We start from the raw sequence: 22,656 nt of genomic DNA, 5'->3' as shown, positions 1-22,656 counted from the left end.
ACTAAGAATAGTGTCATAATCACTTAACCAAATATCCACTTGGAGTTGGATCCAACCCAAGTTTGACACGTTGACAACCTTAACCTTTTTCAAGGACAACATGGACATGGACATTACTTGAATGGGATGGATATGGGATGGGTCATGCCAGATCCGGTTCTGTAACAGATCTGAATCCATCAATACTGAACTTAACTGGATCCGACGTAGGTTCATAAAATACGGGTCAGATCCAGGTCATAACTCCAACTCATCTGCCTCCTTAGTTCTCGGAAACTTCTTCTGGATCAAAGACCCAAGCCCATGTTTGTCTAATTTGCATCCTAGACCCCACACAGATTGGTACACACTGAGCCCGTGAGCTCCTAAAGAGAAAGTCGAGGCAACCGAAGTTCGCTTTGGCACATGAGTTATGCATGTTCTATGTTAAGCATGTTGTTGGAGGCCCGACCCATTTCGTTGTAGACAAGATCTGAACCCAATATAATCAAAATTATCTCATCGTATCCACTTCATCTAACCAAGCATTCAGATAAACTTAGTTATAGACCCTATCATATACAGATCCGCTCCAATTGACTCCAAACTCAATAAGGTCTAGGTGATGATTTATCCAGGTCTCATGGAATTGGACCCATTGGCCCAACCTCATCGTGTCGTGTCAGGCTCGCTGATTCTGGAGCCGCTGTCCTGCGAAACGGTAACCCCAACCACCAAATCCAAGAATCCTCAAATAGAAAATCCTAGAATCAAACGACCCAAGAGATTTGGCATAGTGGGATGAAGCCTAGGCCGCTTGGCAAGAAGACTAGGTTCAAATCTCATGGGCATTGTATAAGCCTAAGCTTGGCCACTCTCCGGGGTTGAGGGGTAAGTAAGCCCTCGGAAGTATAAATATCAAATATTCCGAGAATTATAAAAAAAAAAAAACTTAAAAACCTTCACTCTCCTCTCCTTCTCCCTCTCTGCTTTTCTCGCTCCTTTTTTTTATTTTTTTATTTATTTTTCTCTAAAAGCGTCGCTTTTCCAGAGCACTTTAAGTTCCGATTCCGAGATTTAATGGTGGATTTCGATCTCTCGGAGAGGGATTTTCGCGGTTTCCTCGGGAAAGATCTGTGAATTTCAGCTGAATGCTTACTCAGGTGCGTGAAATCTCGCTCTCGTGGGGTTTTTTCCTGTGTTTTGTTAGGTTTTCTTCTTCTTTTCTCGTTTTCCGGAGATTTCGTCTCCCTAAGCGGTGGAATTGCGGTTCCTCGGGGACTAATGGTGGATTTAGCACTAAAAAAGAGGAATCTTCATCTGCATTGCGTTTTTTCTCTGTAATTTCTCTGGATCTGAAGCCTTTCCCATGAAAATTGCATCTGTTGGTGTTTTTCGGACAATGCTTGGGGTTCTAGGTTTGTTGCGCTAAATCGAGCTTTGATTCTTCTTGTTCACTGTCGGAGCTTCGATGTCCGAGTTTTTTTTCGCGATGCTTTAAGAAAAGTTCTCTCCATTCGGGGTTTCCTTTTCTTCTCTTCTTAAGAAAACTCTCTGTCTTCACAATCTCCCAAACGCCTCTCTTGCTTGTTGCCTACGCTCATTTCTGGCCTTTAAGACGGATCTTGAGCTTCAAGAAGTGCTCTTCGAGAAAATTTTATACTGAAACAACCATATTCATGGAAAATTCGTGCGTCTTTCTGCCTAAAACCTAGATGCGGAGCCTTTTCACGGTAAAGGGTTCAGAAACTGCTGGATTTTGTAAGAAAATTTGTGAAATCGAGCGATTTTCGGTACAGTGACTCGGTATTCCATCTGGGCTGTATTAACAGCGTAGTTACTCCAAATATTGGTGAGGGATTAATATTCTTCTTCTTCCTGAAGTACGTAGAGAGATGGATATACCATATAGAACAATTTCTTTTTCCGCAGAAGTTTTACTTCGTTATATCAATAGGATAATTTCTTTGTACCCTTTAGGGAGAAAAAAGGCTTCTTTTGAACCTGTAAGAGCTCCATTAAAAGGAGTCACTAGAATATAAGCAATTTTTTTTGGCAAATTTAACCGTGTGGATGTGCTTGGCATGGTGAATTTGCTAGGAATTAACCATTGGATTGTATATTTTCTATGAAAAAGTGTGATTTTTTGAATGCTTGAATATTTATGAAGATTATAAGCAATTGATTTTAAAACCTCAAAAGAATCTCGTTTATGAGATGATTCAAGAGGTTTCATGTATATCACATCCGTACAGTTAGGTTCAAAAGAAAAGAACAAAAACAATCCATGAAAATCACACATTAGTCCTGGTATTTTCAGTTCTCATATTTTAGTGATTCATATTTCCAGTGTTATATTAACCCTCTCTCTCAATATATATATATATATATAGGTGCTAAATGAAATATGTTAAATGATACCTGCTAAATGGGTTTTTCTGCTCTTTCCTTGTTTTTTTCCAGTTTCGACCTCGTAAATGTGTTGGGCATGGTCGATTTATGAGGAATCCACACCTGGATCATGTGTTTTCTATGAAAAAATTGATATTTGGAGCATCCAAAATTTACAAAGATTTTGGACAGTTGATTTTTTCAACCTTATAAAAACTCACTCATTTGTTGGAAATTGGAATTGAACACTTCAAAGAGCTGATCCCTGTAAAATCAAATACATAAATCACATCTGTACTGTCAGAATTTAAAAATAAAACAAAAAAGCCTGAATCATTTAGCATATTTCATTTAGCACCTACTCATTACTCATATAGAGTAATGGGTAGGTACTCATGTACATGTGAGAAACTGTGATTCCTCTTTTTCTCTTATCCAAACAGTATTCGGTTCCGCTTCTGGCTTATCTCCAAGAATAATTATTTTGAGTTTTGACTTTCTCGATGTGTTTGATATTTGACATTTTAGCTGTTTTTGTTTTTGCCCCACCATGACATTTCTTTTCCTTTATTTCTGGTCTTACGCCTATAATCCTATTTTTAAGGTGTCTACCTGATGAACATTAGTATCGTTTGAACAACGATTCAGGTGAATCCTGTACCGATTCTCAAGTGAATCGTTCTCAATCGGCCAAAAAATAATTAAAAATTTTATTTGTGTGTCAATCAAAACATGACACGTGTTAAAGCCATATTTCAGTGATTCCTAAGCAGCACTTTTTATTTTGCGATGTGATGTGATTTTGAAGTGACACCACCGCTGATGATCTGTACCAAATTCTCCTCCGATTTTATAAAGCAAAAGCTTAATGCATCCTTGGCCGTGGGGAGTGATCCAGTGGCCCTCTTTTATGCCATTCACTTGGGGTGGTGGTGGGGTGCCATTTGTAGTATTTCTCCTGCAAGCTGCTTGAAGGGCTGCCGCCTATGGTGAGGTGAATTGGTGAGAATCCGTGGCCTGTTGGTCATGATTTTGTAGTGAAAGCATGGAGGCCTCTGTTTTAGTTTTGTCACTTTCTGGCTGTTCTTAATCGAGGGTTATCAGCATCATCAAATTTGTGGTACATTTCCCCCACCCCCTTTTTTTCTTAGTGATTTTTCTTATCACTTTTTTCCCATGAAGGATGGGAAAATCAGCCTTGGAATCAGGTACCTAGTCACGTTGGTTAAGCCTGCTGTACTTATAATCGCTGTCACGACGATGTAAATGACCCGGGTAATTATGTTTCTCGAGAAAAGGGGGAAATGGATCACACATTTACACACTCAGGGTAGGTTCGGCCCCTCAACTCGCACTCTGATTTGGAATCAGAATGATTTCAAATCTTCCTATGGCGAATTTCTTGGAATCAGAATGATTCAAAAATCATGGCTGCCTGAAATCTCATGTTCGGTTGAGGCTTCTTTTAGAATCACTCTCTCAGGGCCTTGAGAGAGTGACCGAACATGCCCTCAATTTCGGGGAAATACATGAAGTTGCAAGAATGGCTCTCCTTCTGCCTTTCTGGTAGGTGTTCCTTGTAGTTTTTCCTTTTCTTTCACCAGGAAGACAGATTTGATCTCGTAATATCCACATTTTATTGCAGAACTTATGTACTACTTGTTATCGCCCAGGTCGTGCTTCAAATGATGGGTTCTAATGAGTTATGTATCTAAAGTAGTGATCTTAGAGAAAGTAAACTCAATTTTATTAAATAAGCAGAAAGAACTCAATTTTAGCTGTCTCCGATCTAAACCTATCCGACTTTCCAATGTATTTTGGGATCCGAGATCTGATCCGTTTGCATTCATATGCTTTTTCGCCTCCACATGTAATTATTCTGGTTTAGCCATGGCTTAGGAGTTAGGACCAACCAGAAACATGGAGTTGGTAGTTACCAAACCCCCCTTGTTACTTAAAACAAAATTATCCAAATCTCCCCAAGTTCTAAAAATACTAAACAAACTCTATGTTTGCATTATACTCTTAAAAATCAAGTTCAGCAATTTCAACCAAAATGTCAGAAAACTCTTACACGGAGAACCGTGCCCAAGGAAAAATTAGAGATGCATAAATTACAATTTAACCACCATGTTTGTTTGTTTTTTTGGAGGGATGAATCGATGCACAAGAGGCTGAATCTCAGTGGAGCTTGGATGCTTATCAACTTTTAAGTTTTAACCGTTTAATTTTTCTCAAAAGAAAACTTTTAACCATTTAATGCTATGTTTAACATGGTTGGTTGTGCCGTTCCTGAAGCAGGTTCGCAGCTTTTTCATCGATGACGATCCCTGAGCTTCTGAGCTGCAAGCATGAATTTCGGTAGGGGAGCAGAAAGGTACCACACAAATAACTAAAGAAGCAACTCTTCTTTCATTTTTTTTAAAGAAAGTCGATCTGTCGAGTTATGAATTGGTTGCGGAGATTGGTCTCTATGGCCTTCTTGGTAGTTATGTTTCTTTTCGCAGAATAAAGTTTTGAAGGCGTTATTATGAGGATATTTAAGGCCCCATTTCAGAGACAGACTGCTTCTTTTCTTTTTTAACCACAAAGGTCTCTTTGATGTGAAAAATGAAGAGAAAATCTTCTAGGGAAACTACTTTCAATGCCAAGAATGTCCTTGAATTATGAAAGGGAAAACCATGGTGGGGCGTCCCCAATTTAAGGGGCACCTTCCTTGATCCTTCTTGGCAATTCACTATAAATTCTTTCGTTTTCATTTTTACACTTTTACCGTCTGGGAGTCCTGAATGTCGATAAAATCACTCTCCATCACCTTCCATTCCCGTCTTCATTGTGCGCAGTCCCTTTTCTTTCTGGATCAGACGTGAGTCCCTTAATTAGGTGCTTTTGACTTCAGGGTGATGTAGACGTTGTCAAGGGGTGAGGTACCTTTTGTGGCAAGTGTCTTTATCTCTTTCATGTCATTCTTTTGATTCTAGATTTTGTGGTTTTAATCAATGTTGTTAGTATCGGTGTGTATCGTCCTGCTTGGGTCGATACGTATAGTATAGTATCAACAGAAAATCGATACGATTCACTCCTGAATCAGCTCTTTTTTAATAAATATAAAAAATTACGTAGTATTATTTTTTTATATTATTTTGATGGATTTAACACCTGTCACGTTTTGATTGAGATGTAATATTTTTAATTATTCACTTGAGTATCGGCCGATTCACCTGAATCGTTGGAGGACCAGGACCGATACTTACTGACAACGTTGGTTTTAATGTGTTTGATACCATTTCCTACCGTTTTGGCTCTTGTGGGGTTATCGTCTCCTGAATCAGCCGATTCTTATCGTATCAGCATAAAATGATTACTAACCTGAATCGGCTATTTTTAATAAATATAAAAATACTTAAAATTTTAAAAAAAAAATAATATTAATTTATATTATTTTAACATGTGTCACGTTCTGATTGACATGAAATATTTTTTATTATTTATCGGCCGATTTAGAACGATTCACTTTGAGAATCGGTATCGGCCGATTCACCTGAATCGTTTGGCCAAACGATTTTGACAGCATTGGTCCGCAGAGCTCCAAATCTAAGCCCGTCTTGTCCACTTGTGATCTTTGTTTTTTTTTTTTTTACTTTTTAAAATAGAAAATTTCACTGTCGTTTTTTGCCAGAAAACGACATGAAATTCATGATTGTCGTTTGGGCTAGGTGGAGAGCGCCACAGTGGGGGCGGCACGGGTTCGCATGGTTTGCCATATTTGGCGCATCTTTGGAGCCATGGGTTGGGTGGGTGAATGGATGGTTCAGCGTCGATGAGTATATTGCAGTTGATGGGCATGGAAGCTTCCCCAAAATGTAACCGGAGTATACCCATCAAGTAGGAACAACCTATGACGACCAACCAAGTAGAAGCAGCTCGGCCATGGGCTCGAAAGAGAGCCAAGTCTGCCTAGTCTTCGTTAAGTTGACTCAGTCTCGGTGCGCTCAGCTGCGCGGGTCCAAGTCTGAGACTCGAGCATGGTTTGGCATTATCCTGGCAGGGCGTTTGGTTGCGCGAACATAACTGTGTATAATAATAGTCTTGTCCGGACACTGCTGCCCGGGGATAGAGGTATTATGAACAAGTCGAGTTTTTGTCTTCTTTAATTTATATATATTTTTAATTTTGACCCCAAGTGTAAGTGTCTTGGGCACCATTGCTTCCAGAGGAGGGGTAGAAAACTGCGGGACGGGGGCAGGGTTATATGCCCCCCCTTCCCCCCACAACACGCACTGTAGCTACAGTGCGTGTTCGGGGGAGAACACGCAACACCCTCTGCGGGACACCTAAAAAGTGTCCTGCTGAACGCTGTGTCCTAGGAGTTCCGTTTGTCCGAAGTTTGCATTGGGCACGGACTGCAGCGACTGATAGACACTGCGGGGCCAATTTTTTCGAACTCATAGTCACAAATATCGGCTATTTTTTGAAAATTCTCCCAATTTTATCATGAGATTTTCAAAAAACCAATATAATCTTGGGAAAAAAGATTATGTTTTTATCACGAATTTATCACATTTTTAATATGATATTTACATATATATTTTTTATATTTGTAATGTTTTCTTATATTTTATTCTTTTTTTGTATATTTTTAAATTTTAAATATACTAATATTTTCCTCAAAAAAAAGGATTTTTTTTATTTATCCTGAGATTTTCCTTTGCTGAGAAAATCCCGATAAACTTCTGTCCATTGTTTCTCTCGATTTTCTGTCGGACTGGCTTTTGGAAATGGAGAATACGAGCCTACACACAATAATTATTTTTAAGGACATCTTTGGTATTTGAAAGATCTGTCTTACTATTATTGTGTTATTTTTCCATTCGTTGGAATTTTTTTAAAAGAGCTGTTCGAGCTGTAACAATTTTTGCCGCCCAATTAAGAGGGGGGGGGGGGGGGCTACCCTGCCCACCTTGTGTCTGAAGTAGCTGTAGACTCTGTACTAGATGGGTTTCAAAGCATGCCTGAGATTGTTGAAAATTCCTATAAGAAGGGTGGGCTTTGATTTTCTTTCTTAGATCTTGGTTGAAATATGCCATCTTGTTCAGAAAATTTTCCTGTTAGGAAAAGGAAGGAATCGAGAGAAAGGTGCCCATCGTTTTTGTGAACACTTACTATTCATGCTTATTTTCCTACGTTTCATTTTTTTTTTTTGGATAAAATCCTTCGTTTCATTTAGTGATCTTGCTGCAAATAAGCTCCTAATGTACTGCCAACAAACCCTTTATCACAAGAGATCATACTGAAGGTGTGAGAAACTGATATTTTTTTTCATGCAATGCTGTTTTCGTGGCAGAACTAGCAAAAGGAGCTGGTGCTTCTTCCTATTCTGACGATTGCTTCACAAGAGAATTGCAGATGAAAGGCCCTTCATTTTTTCCCTGGTTTTTCCCTCCTATAATCTTGTTTCTTTCATTTCTTTTGCTCTCTCCGGTGATTGGTGATCTGGTTTCTGACCGACAAGCCCTTCTAGCCTTCTCCTCTGCTGTTCCCCATGGCCGAAAACTCAAATGGAATCAGGCAACTCCGGTTTGTGGCTCTTGGATCGGTGTCACTTGCGCGCCTGATGGCTCGCATGTGCGCAACCTCCGCCTCCCTGGTGTTGGCCTCATTGGTCATATCCCCCCTTCCACACTTGGGAACCTCACTGGTCTGCGTGCACTCAGCCTGCGTTCCAACCGGCTTGCTGGAGCACTCCCCTCTGATCTAGTCTCTCTTCCTTCTCTCCGGTATCTCTACCTCCAGCGTAACAACTTCTCCGGCGGCATTCCTGACTCGCTTTCTCCCAAGTTCATATTCATTGATCTATCATCCAACTCCCTTACAGGGAGCATTCCACCCTCATTGAAAAATCTGACCAAACTCACCACACTAAACCTGCAGAGCAACTCTCTTACTGGGCCCGTTCCTGATCTTAACATCGCAAGCCTGAGACACCTCAATCTCAGCTACAACAATCTCAGTGGTCCAATTCCGAGATCACTCCAAAAGTTCCCTACTTCTTCCTTCTTGGGGAACTCTCTGTTGTGTGGTTTGCCTCTTCTTCAATGCACTACAAACCTTCCTTCACCTTCGTCTTCTACAGTTGAGGAGACCAAGAAGCGAAAACTCAGCACCAGAACAATTCTCGCCATTGTCATTGGTGGCGCTTCATTGATTTTTCTGCTTGCAGTAGCCCTCCTAGTGTGTTGCCTCAAGAGGAAGACTGATGGTTCTCGAGAAATTGCATCCACAAGGGGCAAGAAGAGTAGGACCGAGAAACCAAAGGATGAATTTGCAACTGCGGCTCAAGAAGCAGAGAAGAATAAGCTGGTGTTTTTTGAAGGTTGTTACTATAATTTTGATCTGGAAGATTTGTTGAGGGCTTCGGCCGAAGTATTGGGGAAGGGAAGTTATGGGACTGCTTATAAGGCAGTGTTAGAGGAAGGGACGACCGTGGTGGTGAAGCGATTGAAGGAGATGGTAGTGGGAAAGAGGGAGTTTGAGCAGCAGATGGAGATGGTTGGAAAGGCTGGCATGCATCCAAATCTGGTGTCGCTGCGCGCCTATTACTATTCCAAGGATGAGAAACTTCTGGTTTACGACTACATCCCAGGCGGGAGCTTGTCTGCTCTTCTTCATGGTAAATGCATTTGTTCCTGCTACTCAGTTCTATCACAATTTTGATCTTTTTTAATTGTATTCATGCATGGGCATGAGTATGCATTAGCTCACTAAGATTTTTTTTTTATTTATAACCTGCAGAAACCTCACCTGGCATGAAGACCTGTGCTGGCTCAGCCTGCCACCTATGGTCATAGTGCCGTCTGTTGGCTGCTTAAAACTCCTAGGTTAGGACCCCTGCCCCCAGGGCCTATGCTACTCATTGGCTTGCAACCAGGGGTGACGCCCTTGGGAATCAAACCTTGACTGCCCGGCTAGCAGCCAAGGCCCCACCCCACTACGCCAAACCCCCTTGGGGCAGCTCACTAAGATACTTGCATGCCAGAAACTGTATATTTCCATAGCATTCCTGTACTACTGAGGGATATGATCTCTGAGTAAAAGACATGTTTTTGAGTCTTAATCGAGATGATTTTCTTTGCTGATTTGTGAAAGAGGAGTGTCACTCTTCATCCCTTTTTTTAAGACAATGCTAATTCCTTGCATTCTTGACATACTCATAAAGCTTCTGTAATCTACAGGCAATAGAGGTGTTGGACGCACACCCTTAGACTGGGATTTCAGAGTGAAAATCTTGCTTGCAACTGCACGTGGAATCACACACATTCACTCGGAAGGCGGGGGGAAATTTTCCCATGGAAACATAAAATCCTCCAATGTCTTGCTCACGCATGACTTCTCTGCATGTATTTCTGATGCTGGCCTGGCTCCACTCATGAATTCACCTGTGCCCCCCACCCGCATGGCTGGATATCGTGCGCCGGAGCTAGTTGAGACCCGGAAAGTTACTCAAAAAGCCGACGTTTATGCCTTTGGTGTCCTCCTGCTGGAAATGCTCACCGGGAAATCCCCGGTCCAATCTCCTGGAGGCGATGAAGTGGTGGATCTGCCTAGGTGGGTTCAATCAGTGGTGCGAGAGGAGTGGACTGCCGAAGTGTTTGATGTGGAGCTTATGCGGTACCAGAACATCGAAGAGGAGATGGTGCAGATGTTGCAAATAGCAATGTCATGTGTAGCGAAGACTCCGGATCTGCGGCCGCAAATGGCAGACGTGGTTAAGATGATCGAAGATATCAGGCAACTGGATTCTGAGAACAGGCCATCTTCTGATGATAAGTCTAAGGATTCTAATGAGAGGACTCCATGACTTCATAAACTCTGGGAAGGTCACAACGCATGACTCGGGTTCATGCACTAACCAAGCCTTTGCATTAGAACTTTTGTTCAAAAGCTGTCTGTGTATGTGTGTGCATGTGTCCTTGTAGCAGTAGAAGTTGTTTATTGATAATTGGATTTAATCTAAGATTTTTGTTTCTTAACGAATGTTTATTGCCTTCATAACGATTAGATGAGCTCGGAACAACTGCACGAAACTCAGCCAGGTCCGAATCATTTAACCTAGTACGCAATTCAAATCGAAATAGTATACTCAGTAACACACTGCAGCAGTATATAAATCAATAATTCACCAGCATTATTGACTTAAAAGAAACCAAATTCTGGCTTTAAGAACAATTAAAACCTAGCTCTAATATTGTCAGGTTAAGACAAGCCTTTACTTCATCCCTCATCTGGTGGACGATCACCTGCCGAGGGTGGTGAGATGTGCTTTGAATTCCATGTTACAACCCTGACACGTCACTTGAAGAAACCATATTGAGAATTTTTTTTGGAAGACTGTGGTGGTAGCGGAGGGACCAGGTCGTTAAGCTTGGGACCATTCCTGGGGTGCAGTATGGACCTGATCCATTTGTAACAAGGTCCTATAAATAATCTTTTAAGGTTTTCTTGCTAAGGTATTATTTTGTGAGTTTGGACTTTATGTGTGCCTTTAGGGTTTATAATCTTTTTCTGACATAGTGAAAATCTTCGATCCTTCACCGCCCCCGTGAATATTGGTTTGTCATTGTGTGTGCTTGTTATTTTTGAAATCTCTCTCCTTTTTCTTTATTGTGTTTATTTGGCCGAGTAACTTTCTAACACGGAATGTGAGGGTGAAAAAAGCTACTCAAATCCCCACGGACTAAGAAGCTCTTGAAAGTGTTCAAAGTGAGAATGGAGTTGATTATATGTTCAGTCAATCTGCTAAACTTCTAGTGTGTTCAACCCTGAAACTTTAGACTTAGACAATACTAGAGATTTGTAGGTAGGCATTCATCCCAAGATAAAGTTGGTTGAAGGATTTATTGCTCTCAGCAACAAAATGTCGGTGAGTCCTTGTGCAGTTATCAGGCACCATGATTTGTCTCAACTGCCAAAGGTTGGTGCACCTTTACAAAACCTATTGGCATTTACTAGAGGTTCCTGTGACACCCTTCTGAACATTTGTTACCTAGATGGTCTGATCGTAAACGACGAAAAAGATGAAAATTTTGGAAAAAGTGATATCCCCACATTCTCATGTGAGGAGTTGGAGAAGTCATCATTGCTTGAAGAATTTGTGGTCTTTTTGACATCGAATTTTGAGCTTTTTTTGTTTTTTGTTTTTGACAGAGAAAGCTGGGGTTAGGCCGACCCTACCAGTTATACAACTATACCACTGGAATTCGAACACAAGGTGGCCTTCACTAACTCCTCCTACCATACAAGCGGGGGGCCCCGTTTTGGTGAACCTTGAGCATCTTTTTATGTTAGGCAACTGATCAATAGTTCTTGTGTCAAATCTCACAACTTTGATGATGAAAAGTAAGAGAAATCGTTAAGCATGGGAGAAGAATATGGATTTTTTTCCCTTGTTCTTTAGATTCACAAATATGGAAGTTTTAATTTGTTGGCTGCCCTTTTATAATTCTAATAATGATTTTGCCCATAAGGGCTCCGCTCATTTCGTAGGGCTCACTTGTAAATCTTCCCAGCGAGATTCGGACGAAAATCCCGCTAGGAACAGCGTAATCGAACAAACGTTGGACGCGGCGGACGGCATTCTCTGCATCCGTCTCGTCCATAATTGTATGAAATTTTTGATCCACCTCCCCCCGGTTACAAAAAGAAGAGGAATGGAGGGGACGAAAACAAAAAAAAATGCATCGACGGGCGCGCCACGCCTCTCTCTCTCTCTCTCTCTCTCTCTCTCTCTGTGCAAGGGCTCCGCCGGGTGGTGTCTCTCTCCAGTGCAGTGATGGCCGACAGAGGGGGAAGCGAGGACGATGAGATCTCGGCTGCTAGGAGAGAGGGGTGGTGGTGTCAGAGATGGGTTAGGAGATGTGTCGGGAGGGCCGTTGTTCTGCTCTATCATCAACAGGTGGTCAACACTGCTGCTCACCCTCAGCTCCACCACCGGCGAGTCTGTGAACCTCATTGTGTCGGAGACGAACACCGTTTAAGATTTGTTCAACCAAGATTTTCTTGGGTTTTCCTTATAAGAAAAGAGGTGTATTCCTTCGGATAGAAACCCCGGTTTTTAACCTCATTTGGGGAATCTTAACTTTTCCAAAAAAACTCATTTTTTCTGTGGGTTCTCCGGCCCCGACAACTTGAAAATCCAATGTTTTCTTTGAAAACCCAATTCAAATGGGGTATTTGATTGTTTGTGGTGGCTGAAAAAATTGTCCTCAAACCTACATGAATTTTTGCATTACTCGCTTGGAAAACCCAAATGATTTTCCTATATTAGTTGTCACACCATTGGTCTGAGTTTTCCAGCGAGCCACAGATTTGCACGGGATGCCCGATCTGGAGTGGATCGATTTTTCTCACCTTAGATCTCTCGTTTTGAGAAATTCCTTGACCGATTTTATTGAAGTTGTGTTTGCTATCTAAAAACTATTTATTTCTATCGCACATCTTTTAGACATCATTTAAGCAGGAAAAAGAAAGAAAAGAGAATGGCGGGATTCCCATTGGTAGATGAAGAGAGGTGGTGGCCATCATCATCAAACAATGGACACCTAAAACACATAATCCTAGTACGGTTCAAACAAATGTTGGACTTAGAACAGTTGTTACAGAACGAACAGAACCAATGCTCTGTTCCGTTCTTTTTATTCATTTCTTCCAACCTTGGACAAACCATCAAACATGCTCTAAAGGGTTGAGCAGGACCCAGTGTCCGCTAGTCCTGGGTCTGTGTGGGTGCATGGGCCCCACAGGATGGGCATCCCGCGAACATCACTTCCCATGCATTCAAACGACCCCTAGAGGTTCAATGTGATGTCGTATAAGTTAATTATGACATCTTGACCAAGAAATCTAGGAGACCAATCCTGCATAGTTCTACTTTATGACAGTACAGACCATAAACAAACATTTTGCGAGTTGTTCTGCAAACCAATGGATCTGCAAGGCACTTGTTTCCTTTTCCCTTTTTCGTTGATGATCCTAAACCTTTTTTTTTTATTTTTAGTTAGAGAAACAGCTCCAGGCACAGAGACCTAGCCGTGCTAGCTCAGCCTGCAGTACTTATGGTCTCAATTCATGTCAATGTAAAACTCTGAGGGCTTACCCCTCGACCCTCAGGAGCCACCAAGCTTTGGCTTACGCAGAGGGTGACGCTCATGGGATTTGAACCTAGATTGCCCATCAAACGGTCTAGGCCCCATCTCACTTACACCAACCCCCTTGGGTCTACATTCCCTAAACTTTGGGTATGTCACACTAAGCATTGGATGACATTGAACTCGAAGAATTAGACATATTGGAAGCCATTAAAGAGCTCGAGGGAGCGTTAAGCTCTGATACCATGAAAATGATGAAGGCACGTAGGGAAACCTCACAATTTTCCTCACTTGTCCACCGTGAGTGTGAGGCACTTATATTAACTTTTTTTTATAACAGAATGATTACACTTATCCTTTGAATACCATCAATTTCAGATATCGATAGAGCTATTTATTTACAAAATGTTACAAGATTAACATTTTGTAAAGATAAGAGATCAGCCAAAACTTCCTTTTCTGCTGAACGACCATTTGCTTTTTCTATTGGACTCTTACCTTTATCGTATGAGAATATGTTGGACCTGCCTTGTAAAAGCTTATCAGTATCGTTGGGCCTTCCTGATATATCCTTATCATTATCACATATGATGGAGTCCAAAGTGTTCACCTTTCTTATTTGTTGTTGTGGTAAATCTTGTGATTTACCATGCATTAGTCTCAATAGAAGACACCACATTGCATTTCTGAACTATTTTGATAAAGGCACAACTTTTACAGCTCTTAAAAGCATAATAAAATCACAAGGTTTAACCATGAACTGGGTGCATTCTTTTTTCAAAACAAATCACATGAGGGCCATCCAGTTAAACTGCTTAGAAGTTGGGCACTGGACAAAGCCTCCTGATCTCCCCACCACCCACATTGCTTAGCTTGACCATGGAGTGAGTGAATGTGACACGGAAATCGTTCCCTGAGCACGCAAAAAATGACACAAGCCCTTGCATCGAGCGGTCTGTGTATAGTTGTGCATCTGACTCGAGCAAACCATTGCCAGCCATTATGTTCTTGTAGTACTTTGTCAAGTTCATCTTTTTCACTAGAAGATTGAGCTGGGCAAATTGATTGCAGCTCCCACAAAGACCTTGTCTCAAGGGCTGGATCAGAAGTGTTGGTGGCTCTATAATTGTACAATCGATAGCTGAAGAACTGACAATCAGCTTGGCCAATTGTGTGAGCCTCTAGATCAGATTCCAAAATTCAAATATTAAACAATAATTTCAAAATGTTTTGGAAGTGCATGTCCATATTTTGAATAAGGCCTTTATATATGTATATATGGTGAGCTATGTCACAAAGATATGGGTACGACCCAGCACACACAGTGTCAACATGCAAGGTTTTTTTTAAGTAGGATATTTTTTTTTATATTTACACAGAGAAGCCGCTCACAGGTTCAGAGACCAGAGACCTAGACATGTTGGCTTTGCCCGCGGTACTTACGGTCGTTGTTTTAACAGCGCAAAACTCTGTAGGCTTACTCCTTGGCCCCAGGGAGTCGCCAAGCTTCGGCTTGCTGCGCAAGAAGTGACACCATAGGATTTGAACATAGACCGCCTGCCTAGCAGCCTAGGCCCCATCCCACTATGCCAAATCTCTTTGGGGCTTTTAAATAGGATATTGGGACACATATTTTTTAAATTTTTTTAATAAAGAAAACATTAGTTTGGGTATTTTAATATCTAAAAATATAGTCATTGAAATATTATTAAAAAAGTATTAAAATTATTTAAACATATTAAAATAATACCTGTTCATGTCAATATACATGTCAGCATGCCATAGTGTGTCCAGTCATATGATCACCATGGACACGGACACAGTGTCCCTGTGACATAGATGGCAAACCTATCTTTTTTTTTTGAAAGGCAAGCTGGGGTTAGGCAGACCCCAACCAGTTATACAACTATATCATTGGATTTTGAATCTACAATGTCCCAACACAAGGTGACTTGCACTAGCTGCTCCTACAAGACAAGCAGAGTCCCCGTTTGGTGTGTGATTGTCAAGAACTACTTTTTGGTATTCTAATATCTAAAAAGTATATAGAAGAAACTTGGGAAGTCATCCGGTCCCGGGGAACTATCTCCTTCAAGCTCAAAGATGGTGAGTTTAACCTCCGTTTTAGTAACCTCTTGCTCCACAAATGCCTTTTCTCCATTGCTGACCCGTGGTTTTCTTTCCTCTGGAAGGATGTTCGGATCATGTGCATTTTTTGAAACAGGCTCACAAAGAAATTTGATGCCACCTCTTTGATAATTGAACTAGTGGAGATATGATTTCTTTTGATGTTTTTGTTGTACATCGAGAGGAATAAGGATGTGTTGCAGTCACCCTCCTCAAGCCATTTGCACCTTTCTATTTGATGCCTCCTCTTTAATACCTTCCACCTCTTTGATAATTGAACTATCTTTCAGGACAATAGTGGATGTTAAGCATATCTATCTTTGGATATGCATCTGCAGTTTCCTTGTTAAAGAGACCTACCATCACGGTAGGTAGTTTTTGGATCTTACCTTATTAAGTGGCATTCCGTTACCCTGATAAGGTTGGCCTAGATTCGGTTGTTGAGTTTTCTCCTTTATCACTCTTTTTTGGAAGGAAACATGTTCCTCATCTCCTATATATTTATGTTGCGGGTGTCATGTGTGTGGGTGAGTATCTCTTAATAAAAAGAGTCTCTCTTACTCGTGGATGTAGGTTGTATATGTCGAACCACGTATATCTTTGTTGTGGTGTTTTTTCATAGTTTTTCTGCCCTTTATGGTATCAGAGCTAGGTTCTGAAGAAACTCAAGGAGATTTTTCTTTCATGGCGGATGAATCATCACAAAAAGAAGATAGCTCAACCATTGAGCAGCAGGTTAGCATGCATGATAATATGAATCCTGCACTTAGAATCACTACCGAACCTCTCACTGGGTTCAATTTTTTGACATGGGCTAAATCGGCTAAACTCTTCTTGAGTGGAAAGTCGAAACTTGGCCATGTTATCGGAAGCAAGCCAAAACCAGCTGCAGAAGATCCAAAGTTAGAAGAATGAGAGTCAAATGATCATATTGTCATGTCGTGGCTTTTGAACTCGATGGACAAGAAGATTGCTCGAGGGTTTCTTTTTCTTGAGACAGCCAAAGATGTTTGGGAAGCTGCTCATGAACTCTATGTCCAACAATTCAATATTGCTCGAAGATATCAACTCGTTCAAGAAATCAATGGCTTGAAGAAAGGAGACAAGACCTTCAGTGAATACCTTGGCCAACTTAGAGCTCTATGGGATGAGTGGGAGTCATATACTCCCTCAGTCGCTGATGCTGCTACTCTTCAGAAATGAAGAGAACACGATAAGATCTTCCAAATGTTGGCTGGTCTGGGGTCCGAATATGAACAACTCTGAAGTCAGGTACTTATGACCCCTGATCTCCTTAAACTTAATGTCATCTGCTCCATTATTATGGGTGAAGAATGTAGGAGACAAGTTATGAACACCTCAAGTAAACCTGAGGAAACACTTGAGTCTCAAGAAGCTATGTTGATCAAGCAAAAGGACTATAGTTCCATGTCCGACAGTAAGTTGAAGGAAAAGAAAAAATTATATTGCACATATTGTAAGAAGGAAAACCATACTTGTGAGAGATGCTGGAAATTAAATAAAAAAACCAATGAGGGTAAACACAAAGTTGCTCAAGCCCTTCATGAAGAGTAAGGTGAGACTCCAGTAATGATGGAAAAGCTTACTCAGCTATTGCAGAATTTTACTAGACAAAATTCAGCAACATTGGCTTCAACTCGCGAGAATACCGATGAGACAGGTAACTTTGGCTACTTTTCTCAATTCGCTGAAAATAATAGTTGGGTTATTGATTCAGGGGCATCGGATAATATGATCAGTTCTAGAGAGGCTATAGTTAACATAAAAAATGACTCAAATAACAAACCTTTTACTATAGCTAATGGTGGCAAGATTAGAGTTGCAGGGAAAAAAGATGTTCAATTTTTTGCAAAGAAAAATTCCATTGATGCTATGTTTATGCCAAAATTAGCTTCAAACCTTTTGTCAGTAAGCAAGATAACCAAGGCTTATAACTGTGATGTAATTTTTTTGCCATCAAAAGTTGTGTTTCAGGATCGGATCACAGGGGAGACGATTGGTGAAGGTTCAGAGTTTCATGGACTTTACTACCTATCAAATAAGGCATTGGCAACCAATTCAAATAAAACTAATGATGAAGTGTGGCATTGCAGGCTGGGACACCCATCCAACTTTGTGCTAAAAAATTTGAAGCCGAATTTGAACTTTGAATGCAGCTCCTGTGAAATATGTCAGTATGCCAAACTTACTAGGCCTCCTTTCCATTCCTCAGAGAGTACATCTGAAAATATGTTTGACTTAGTTCATTCTGATGTCTGAGGTCCAACCCCTAGTGAATCGTATAACGGCTTCAAATATTATTTGTCATTTGTCGATGACTATTCTAAAGTTGGTTGGATATATTTCTTAAAAACAAAGGATAAAGTTTTTTCCAGATTTGAAATTTTTTACAATAAGATTGTCACTCGATTTGGAGTCGAGATTAAAACTCTACGCACTGACAATGGAACCAAATATATAAATCAACAATTCACAAAGTTTGTGAATCAAAATGGGATTGACCATCAGACCTTTTGTAGTGAGACTCCTCAACAAAATGGGATCTCTGAGAGAAGAAATCGTCATCTTCTAGAGGTTGCCCGTGCTCTAATTTTTCAAAGTCAAGTTCCTGAGTATTTTTGGAATGAAGCTATTTCTACTGCCAACTACATTATAAATCATCTCCCTAGACGTGCTCATAAAAATAAGTCTCCTATTGAAATCCTAAAGGGAAGAAAGCACTCAATTGAGCATTTTAGAAAATTCAGTTATGTGGTCTATGTTTGGAGGTCCTCAAAACATAGAAATAAACTACAAACTCGGGCCATCAAATGTGCTTTTTTAGGTTATTCTCTAACAAAAAAGGGCTATCATTGCTATGATAAAATTTTAAAAAGAATGTTTATTTCTCGTGATGTAAGATTTGATGAATCTCAAATCTACTTCAACACTATTGTTGGTCAGGGGGAGCAAGAAGCTACCAACAATGATCAATTACCTCTCCCAAATATAACTCCTCAAGTCGAGTGTATGCCTCTTCAAAAAAAAACTCAAACTCAAAATATTGATTCTACTATTGAAGAAGACAATATTGGGCAGAATGAAAACAACAACATGGTCCCTCTTCGCCGATCAGAAAGAATCTGAGAACCCTCCACTAGACTAAGAGACTATGTGATGTATAGCTCTGTCAAATATCCCATTGAATCTCACGTTAAGTATGACAATTTCTCTCGTGAACATACGGCTTTTCTTACATACTTGTCAAATATGATTGAGTCTGAAACCTTTGAGCAAGCTTATCAAGACTCAGAGTGGAGAAAAGCTATTGAAGCTAAGTTAGATGCTTTAATTAAAAATGAAACGTGGGATATTGTCTCTTTCACCAGGAAAAAAACCAGTTAGTTGTAAGTGGGTGTTTAAATTGAAATTTAGAAGTGATGGCTCGTTGGACAGACACAAGGCCCATCTTGTTGCTTGAGGGTTTTCTCAAACCGAGAGAATAGATTATACAAAGATGTTTGCTCTTGTTGCCAAGATGACCACCCTCAGAACTCTACTCTCAATTGCTTGCAATCTAAAGTGGAAATTATTTCAGTTAGACGTGAAAAATGCTTTCCTTCAAGGAGATCTCCAAGAAGAGGTTTATATGATGATACCACAAGGGCTTGGAGATAATAATCAAGGTGAGCTTGTTTGCAAGCTAAAAAAGTCTATATATGGAATTAAACAGTCTCCTCGAGCTTGGTATTCAAAACTAAGCTCAACTTTATTAGAGTTTGGATATAAAAGGAGTGTGTCAGACAATTCTCTATTTACATATAGATCCACTAACCAAATCTCTCTAGTTCTCGTGTATGTTGATGATATTGTTATTGCAGGAAGTGATGCCTCCATGATTGAAAAAACGAAGAAATATCTACATCAAAAGTTCGACATCAAAGACTTGGGAAGGTTAAAATACTTTCTTGGAATAGAAATAAGTCATTCAAAAAGTGGGTTATATCTTTCTCAAAGAAAATACACTTTAGATCTTTTGAAAAATACTGAAAAACTTAGAGTCAAACCTGTTGTGACTCTTATTGAAGTCAATCACAAGCTGGATATGGTGGACCAAGGAGAAGTTGAAGACATAAAAAGATATCAACAAATCGTGGGAAAGCTCATCTAATTGACTATCACTAAACCGGACATCACATATGCCGTTAGCGAGGTAAGTAAATACATGCATGTTCCTCGGCCATCCCATCATCAGGTTGTACATCGAATACTTAGGTATCTAAAAGAGGCTCCAGGATGAGGTTTGTGGATGAAAAAAAATGGCAGCACTACTATTGAAGGATATGCAGATGCTGATTGGACAGGGAGTGCGCCTGACAGAAAATCCACTACTGGTTTTTGTATAATGATTGAAGGAAATCTGGTTTCATGGAAGAGCAAAAAACATAAGGTTGTCTCAAGATTCAGTGACGAGGCTGAGAACAGGGCCATGGCCAATGCAGCGTGTGAACTCACATGGCTAAATGCTCTTCTTAAGGAAAATAGGGTTGAAACAAGATAACCTCATGAAACTCTTCTGTGATAATTAGGCGGCGATACATATAGCAGCTAATTCAGTTTTTCACGAAAGGACCAAGCATATCGAAATTGATTGCCATTTTGTCCGTGATAAAGTTCAAAACAAAGAAATTGTAACGCCTTTTGTCAGAAGTGAGGATCAATATGCAGATATTTTCACTAAACCAGTGACAAAAGAAAAAATGCTTAGTACAATGTTCAATTTCGGAATTGTGAATCTTCACGCCTCCCAACTTGAGGGGGAGTGTTAAGCATATCTATCTTTGGATATGCATCTGAAGTTTCCTTGTTAAGGAGACCTGCCATCACGCTAGGTAGTTTCTGGATCTTACATTATTAAGTGGCATTCTGTTACCCTGATAAGGGTGGCCTAGATTCGGTTGTTGAGTTTCCTCCTTTATCACTCTTTTTTGGAAGGAAACGTGTTCCTCATCTCCTATATATTTATGTTGCGGGTGTCATGTGTGTGGGTTGTGTGTGGGTGAGTATCTCTTAATAAAATGAGTCTCTCTTACTCGTGGATGTAGGTTGTATATGTCGAACCACGTATATCTTTGTTGTGGTGTTTTTCCATAGTTTTTCTGCTCTTTAGTGGAGATATGATTTCTTTTGATGTTTCTATTGTACAGCGAATGGAAGAAGGATGTGTTGCGGTCACCCTCATCAAGCCATTTGCACTTAACTTTTTGTTTCCACGTTGATTCATCTAATTCATGGAGAGATTGAAGATCATCTTGCAAGTTCATCAGTTCTTTCGAGACTCCTTTGGGATACCCTTGGACAATTAGTTGGTGGTAGGCTTTCAGTTCCACACCGATAGATTTGATTCTATTTGTGATAGCTCCAAAAAATGATCTAGCCCATCTTGCCAGGAGCAATTTAGTTTTGGCCTGACTGAAGCTGAGAATGAACATGGTTGGGCCCCAAACACTAGTTTCCCAACTAGACTTGATGATTTGTTCACTCTGCCTTTAGGGGCTCAACTCTTTAAAGAACTTGAAAGAGGAGATAGGTTTTAAATAAGGGGCTGAAGAGATTTGGAGCCCATTATGGTCGGATACGAGCTTCAAGGTCAGCTTCCCAAAAGTAATAGGAAACTAACAGACCCACAACTCATTTACTGAACATCTATCCAACCGGCCTGCCTTGAAGCATTGCCCCTTTTGACGGTTCTGCAAGTGGACGCTGCATCTGGGATCAGAATCTCTGTAAAACTGCAGTCCTCGATCATAGAGTAACATTCCACTGTCTATGTGACCAAATCTCGATCCCTTGCATTTCCCAGAGTGCGTAGTTGTGTTCCTGTCCCCTAAAACTATCCAGTGAGCATCATTGGGATATAGTCACAGTTAGTGCCAGAGCTCTGTCCTTTTACAGGCACCATTGCTTTCGTATACTCTATCATTGGGGAGGGGGGAAGGAGAATATCATTGGGGAGCTAGCCTTTTGCTCTTGTTTTCCCACCATTTGGTCTGGGATGACCGTACTGGGCTCACCATGGTTGCCTTCAATAGGAGGCTTCCCCAACTTCTTAGGTTGCTAGGCCCTCGGCAGAACAAAGCCTCTGGGCTGGGGCAAACTTGGGCATCCTTTATTCTTAAAAGATTCGTGGGAGGGACAGCCAGCCCCCATGTTTTCTTTTCTAAAATGGCCCTTCAAGATGGAAATAGATTTGTGCTTGCATCAAGTTCTGATAGAGGGGGGAGGACCCGATCCAGGATCCATATTTTATTTATGGTTGGTTTCCAACATGCACTTAACTGAATTGGGAAATCCTGCTCGGGTGCCAATTCAGTTGGGGAGCTAGTCATACTGTCTTTTGAGGAAACAACTTGGAGACTGGGGGTTGGTACTTTTTCCTCTAAGGTGACCTCTGGATTGATAGGTGTCAGTCTATAGGGGAGCTCATTGGGATGTGTGCTTTGATCGAGGCTTCTCTTCGGCCATGTCTATGGCTTCTTCTGCGTGAGCTGGTACGAGTTCATCATCACCATGTCACCAGCCATCGGAGCGAGCTGCCTCCCTGCCTCTGCTGGTGGTCCTTGGGCCCCTCCAGCAAAGGGGCCATCCATAGTCTGGTTGTCAGGCCTCTCAGAGAGCTGCTCTCTATGAATCTTTGCTTGAGTTTGCCTCATGTGGAGATGGTTCTTTGGAGTCGTACTGTTGATCCTCTCCCGTGAGGGGGCATTCTTCGTCTCCATCGTCTAGCTCACCTCCTTTGAGCTCTTTAGGAAGAAAACAATGATGATTTTAACCCTTTTTGGTGGGAGAACATTTTTGTCCTTTTCTCGAAATGTCGTTTTATTATGCTAATGACGGAAAAGGGTACTTAAGTCTTTGCAAATGCACTGAGCTCTGATGCTAAGTGATGTCGATACACACAAGAAAACGAGCCCCCATGCTTACATACGTGGTGCTCATTCAGACCCGAAAACAC

General features: G+C 40.9%; 1 protein-coding gene across 7 annotated transcripts; it reads left to right on the top strand.

The window, feature by feature from the left end:
* The first annotated feature begins 962 nt into the window (after positions 1-962).
* LOC149839353 (putative inactive receptor kinase At5g58300) lies at positions 963-10,400 on the top strand. 7 transcript variants are annotated; one of them, XM_090002492.1, is made up of 4 exons: positions 963-1,142; positions 4,672-4,747; positions 7,715-9,040; positions 9,603-10,400. In XM_090002492.1, the coding sequence occupies exons 3-4, from the start codon at positions 7,777-7,779 to the stop codon at positions 10,226-10,228; spliced, it is 1,890 nt and encodes a 629-aa protein (XP_089858618.1). In that variant the 5' UTR covers positions 963-1,142; positions 4,672-4,747; positions 7,715-7,776; the 3' UTR covers positions 10,229-10,400. The 7 variants fall into 7 exon arrangements, with proteins under 7 accessions (XP_089858618.1, XP_089858617.1, XP_089858620.1 ...); XM_090002491.1 differs by lacking the exon at positions 963-1,142 and adding an exon at positions 3,249-3,490; XM_090002494.1 differs by lacking the exon at positions 963-1,142 and adding an exon at positions 3,260-3,372.
* Positions 10,401-22,656: the final 12,256 nt, after the last annotated feature.

This window comes from Nuphar pumila, chromosome 4, assembly GCF_984573655.1.
Source record: "Nuphar pumila chromosome 4, dmNupPumi1.hap1.1, whole genome shotgun sequence".
NCBI lineage: Eukaryota > Viridiplantae > Streptophyta > Magnoliopsida > Nymphaeales > Nymphaeaceae > Nuphar > Nuphar pumila.
Note: the sequence above shows the minus strand (reverse complement) of the source record. Positions and strands in the feature narration are given on the sequence as shown.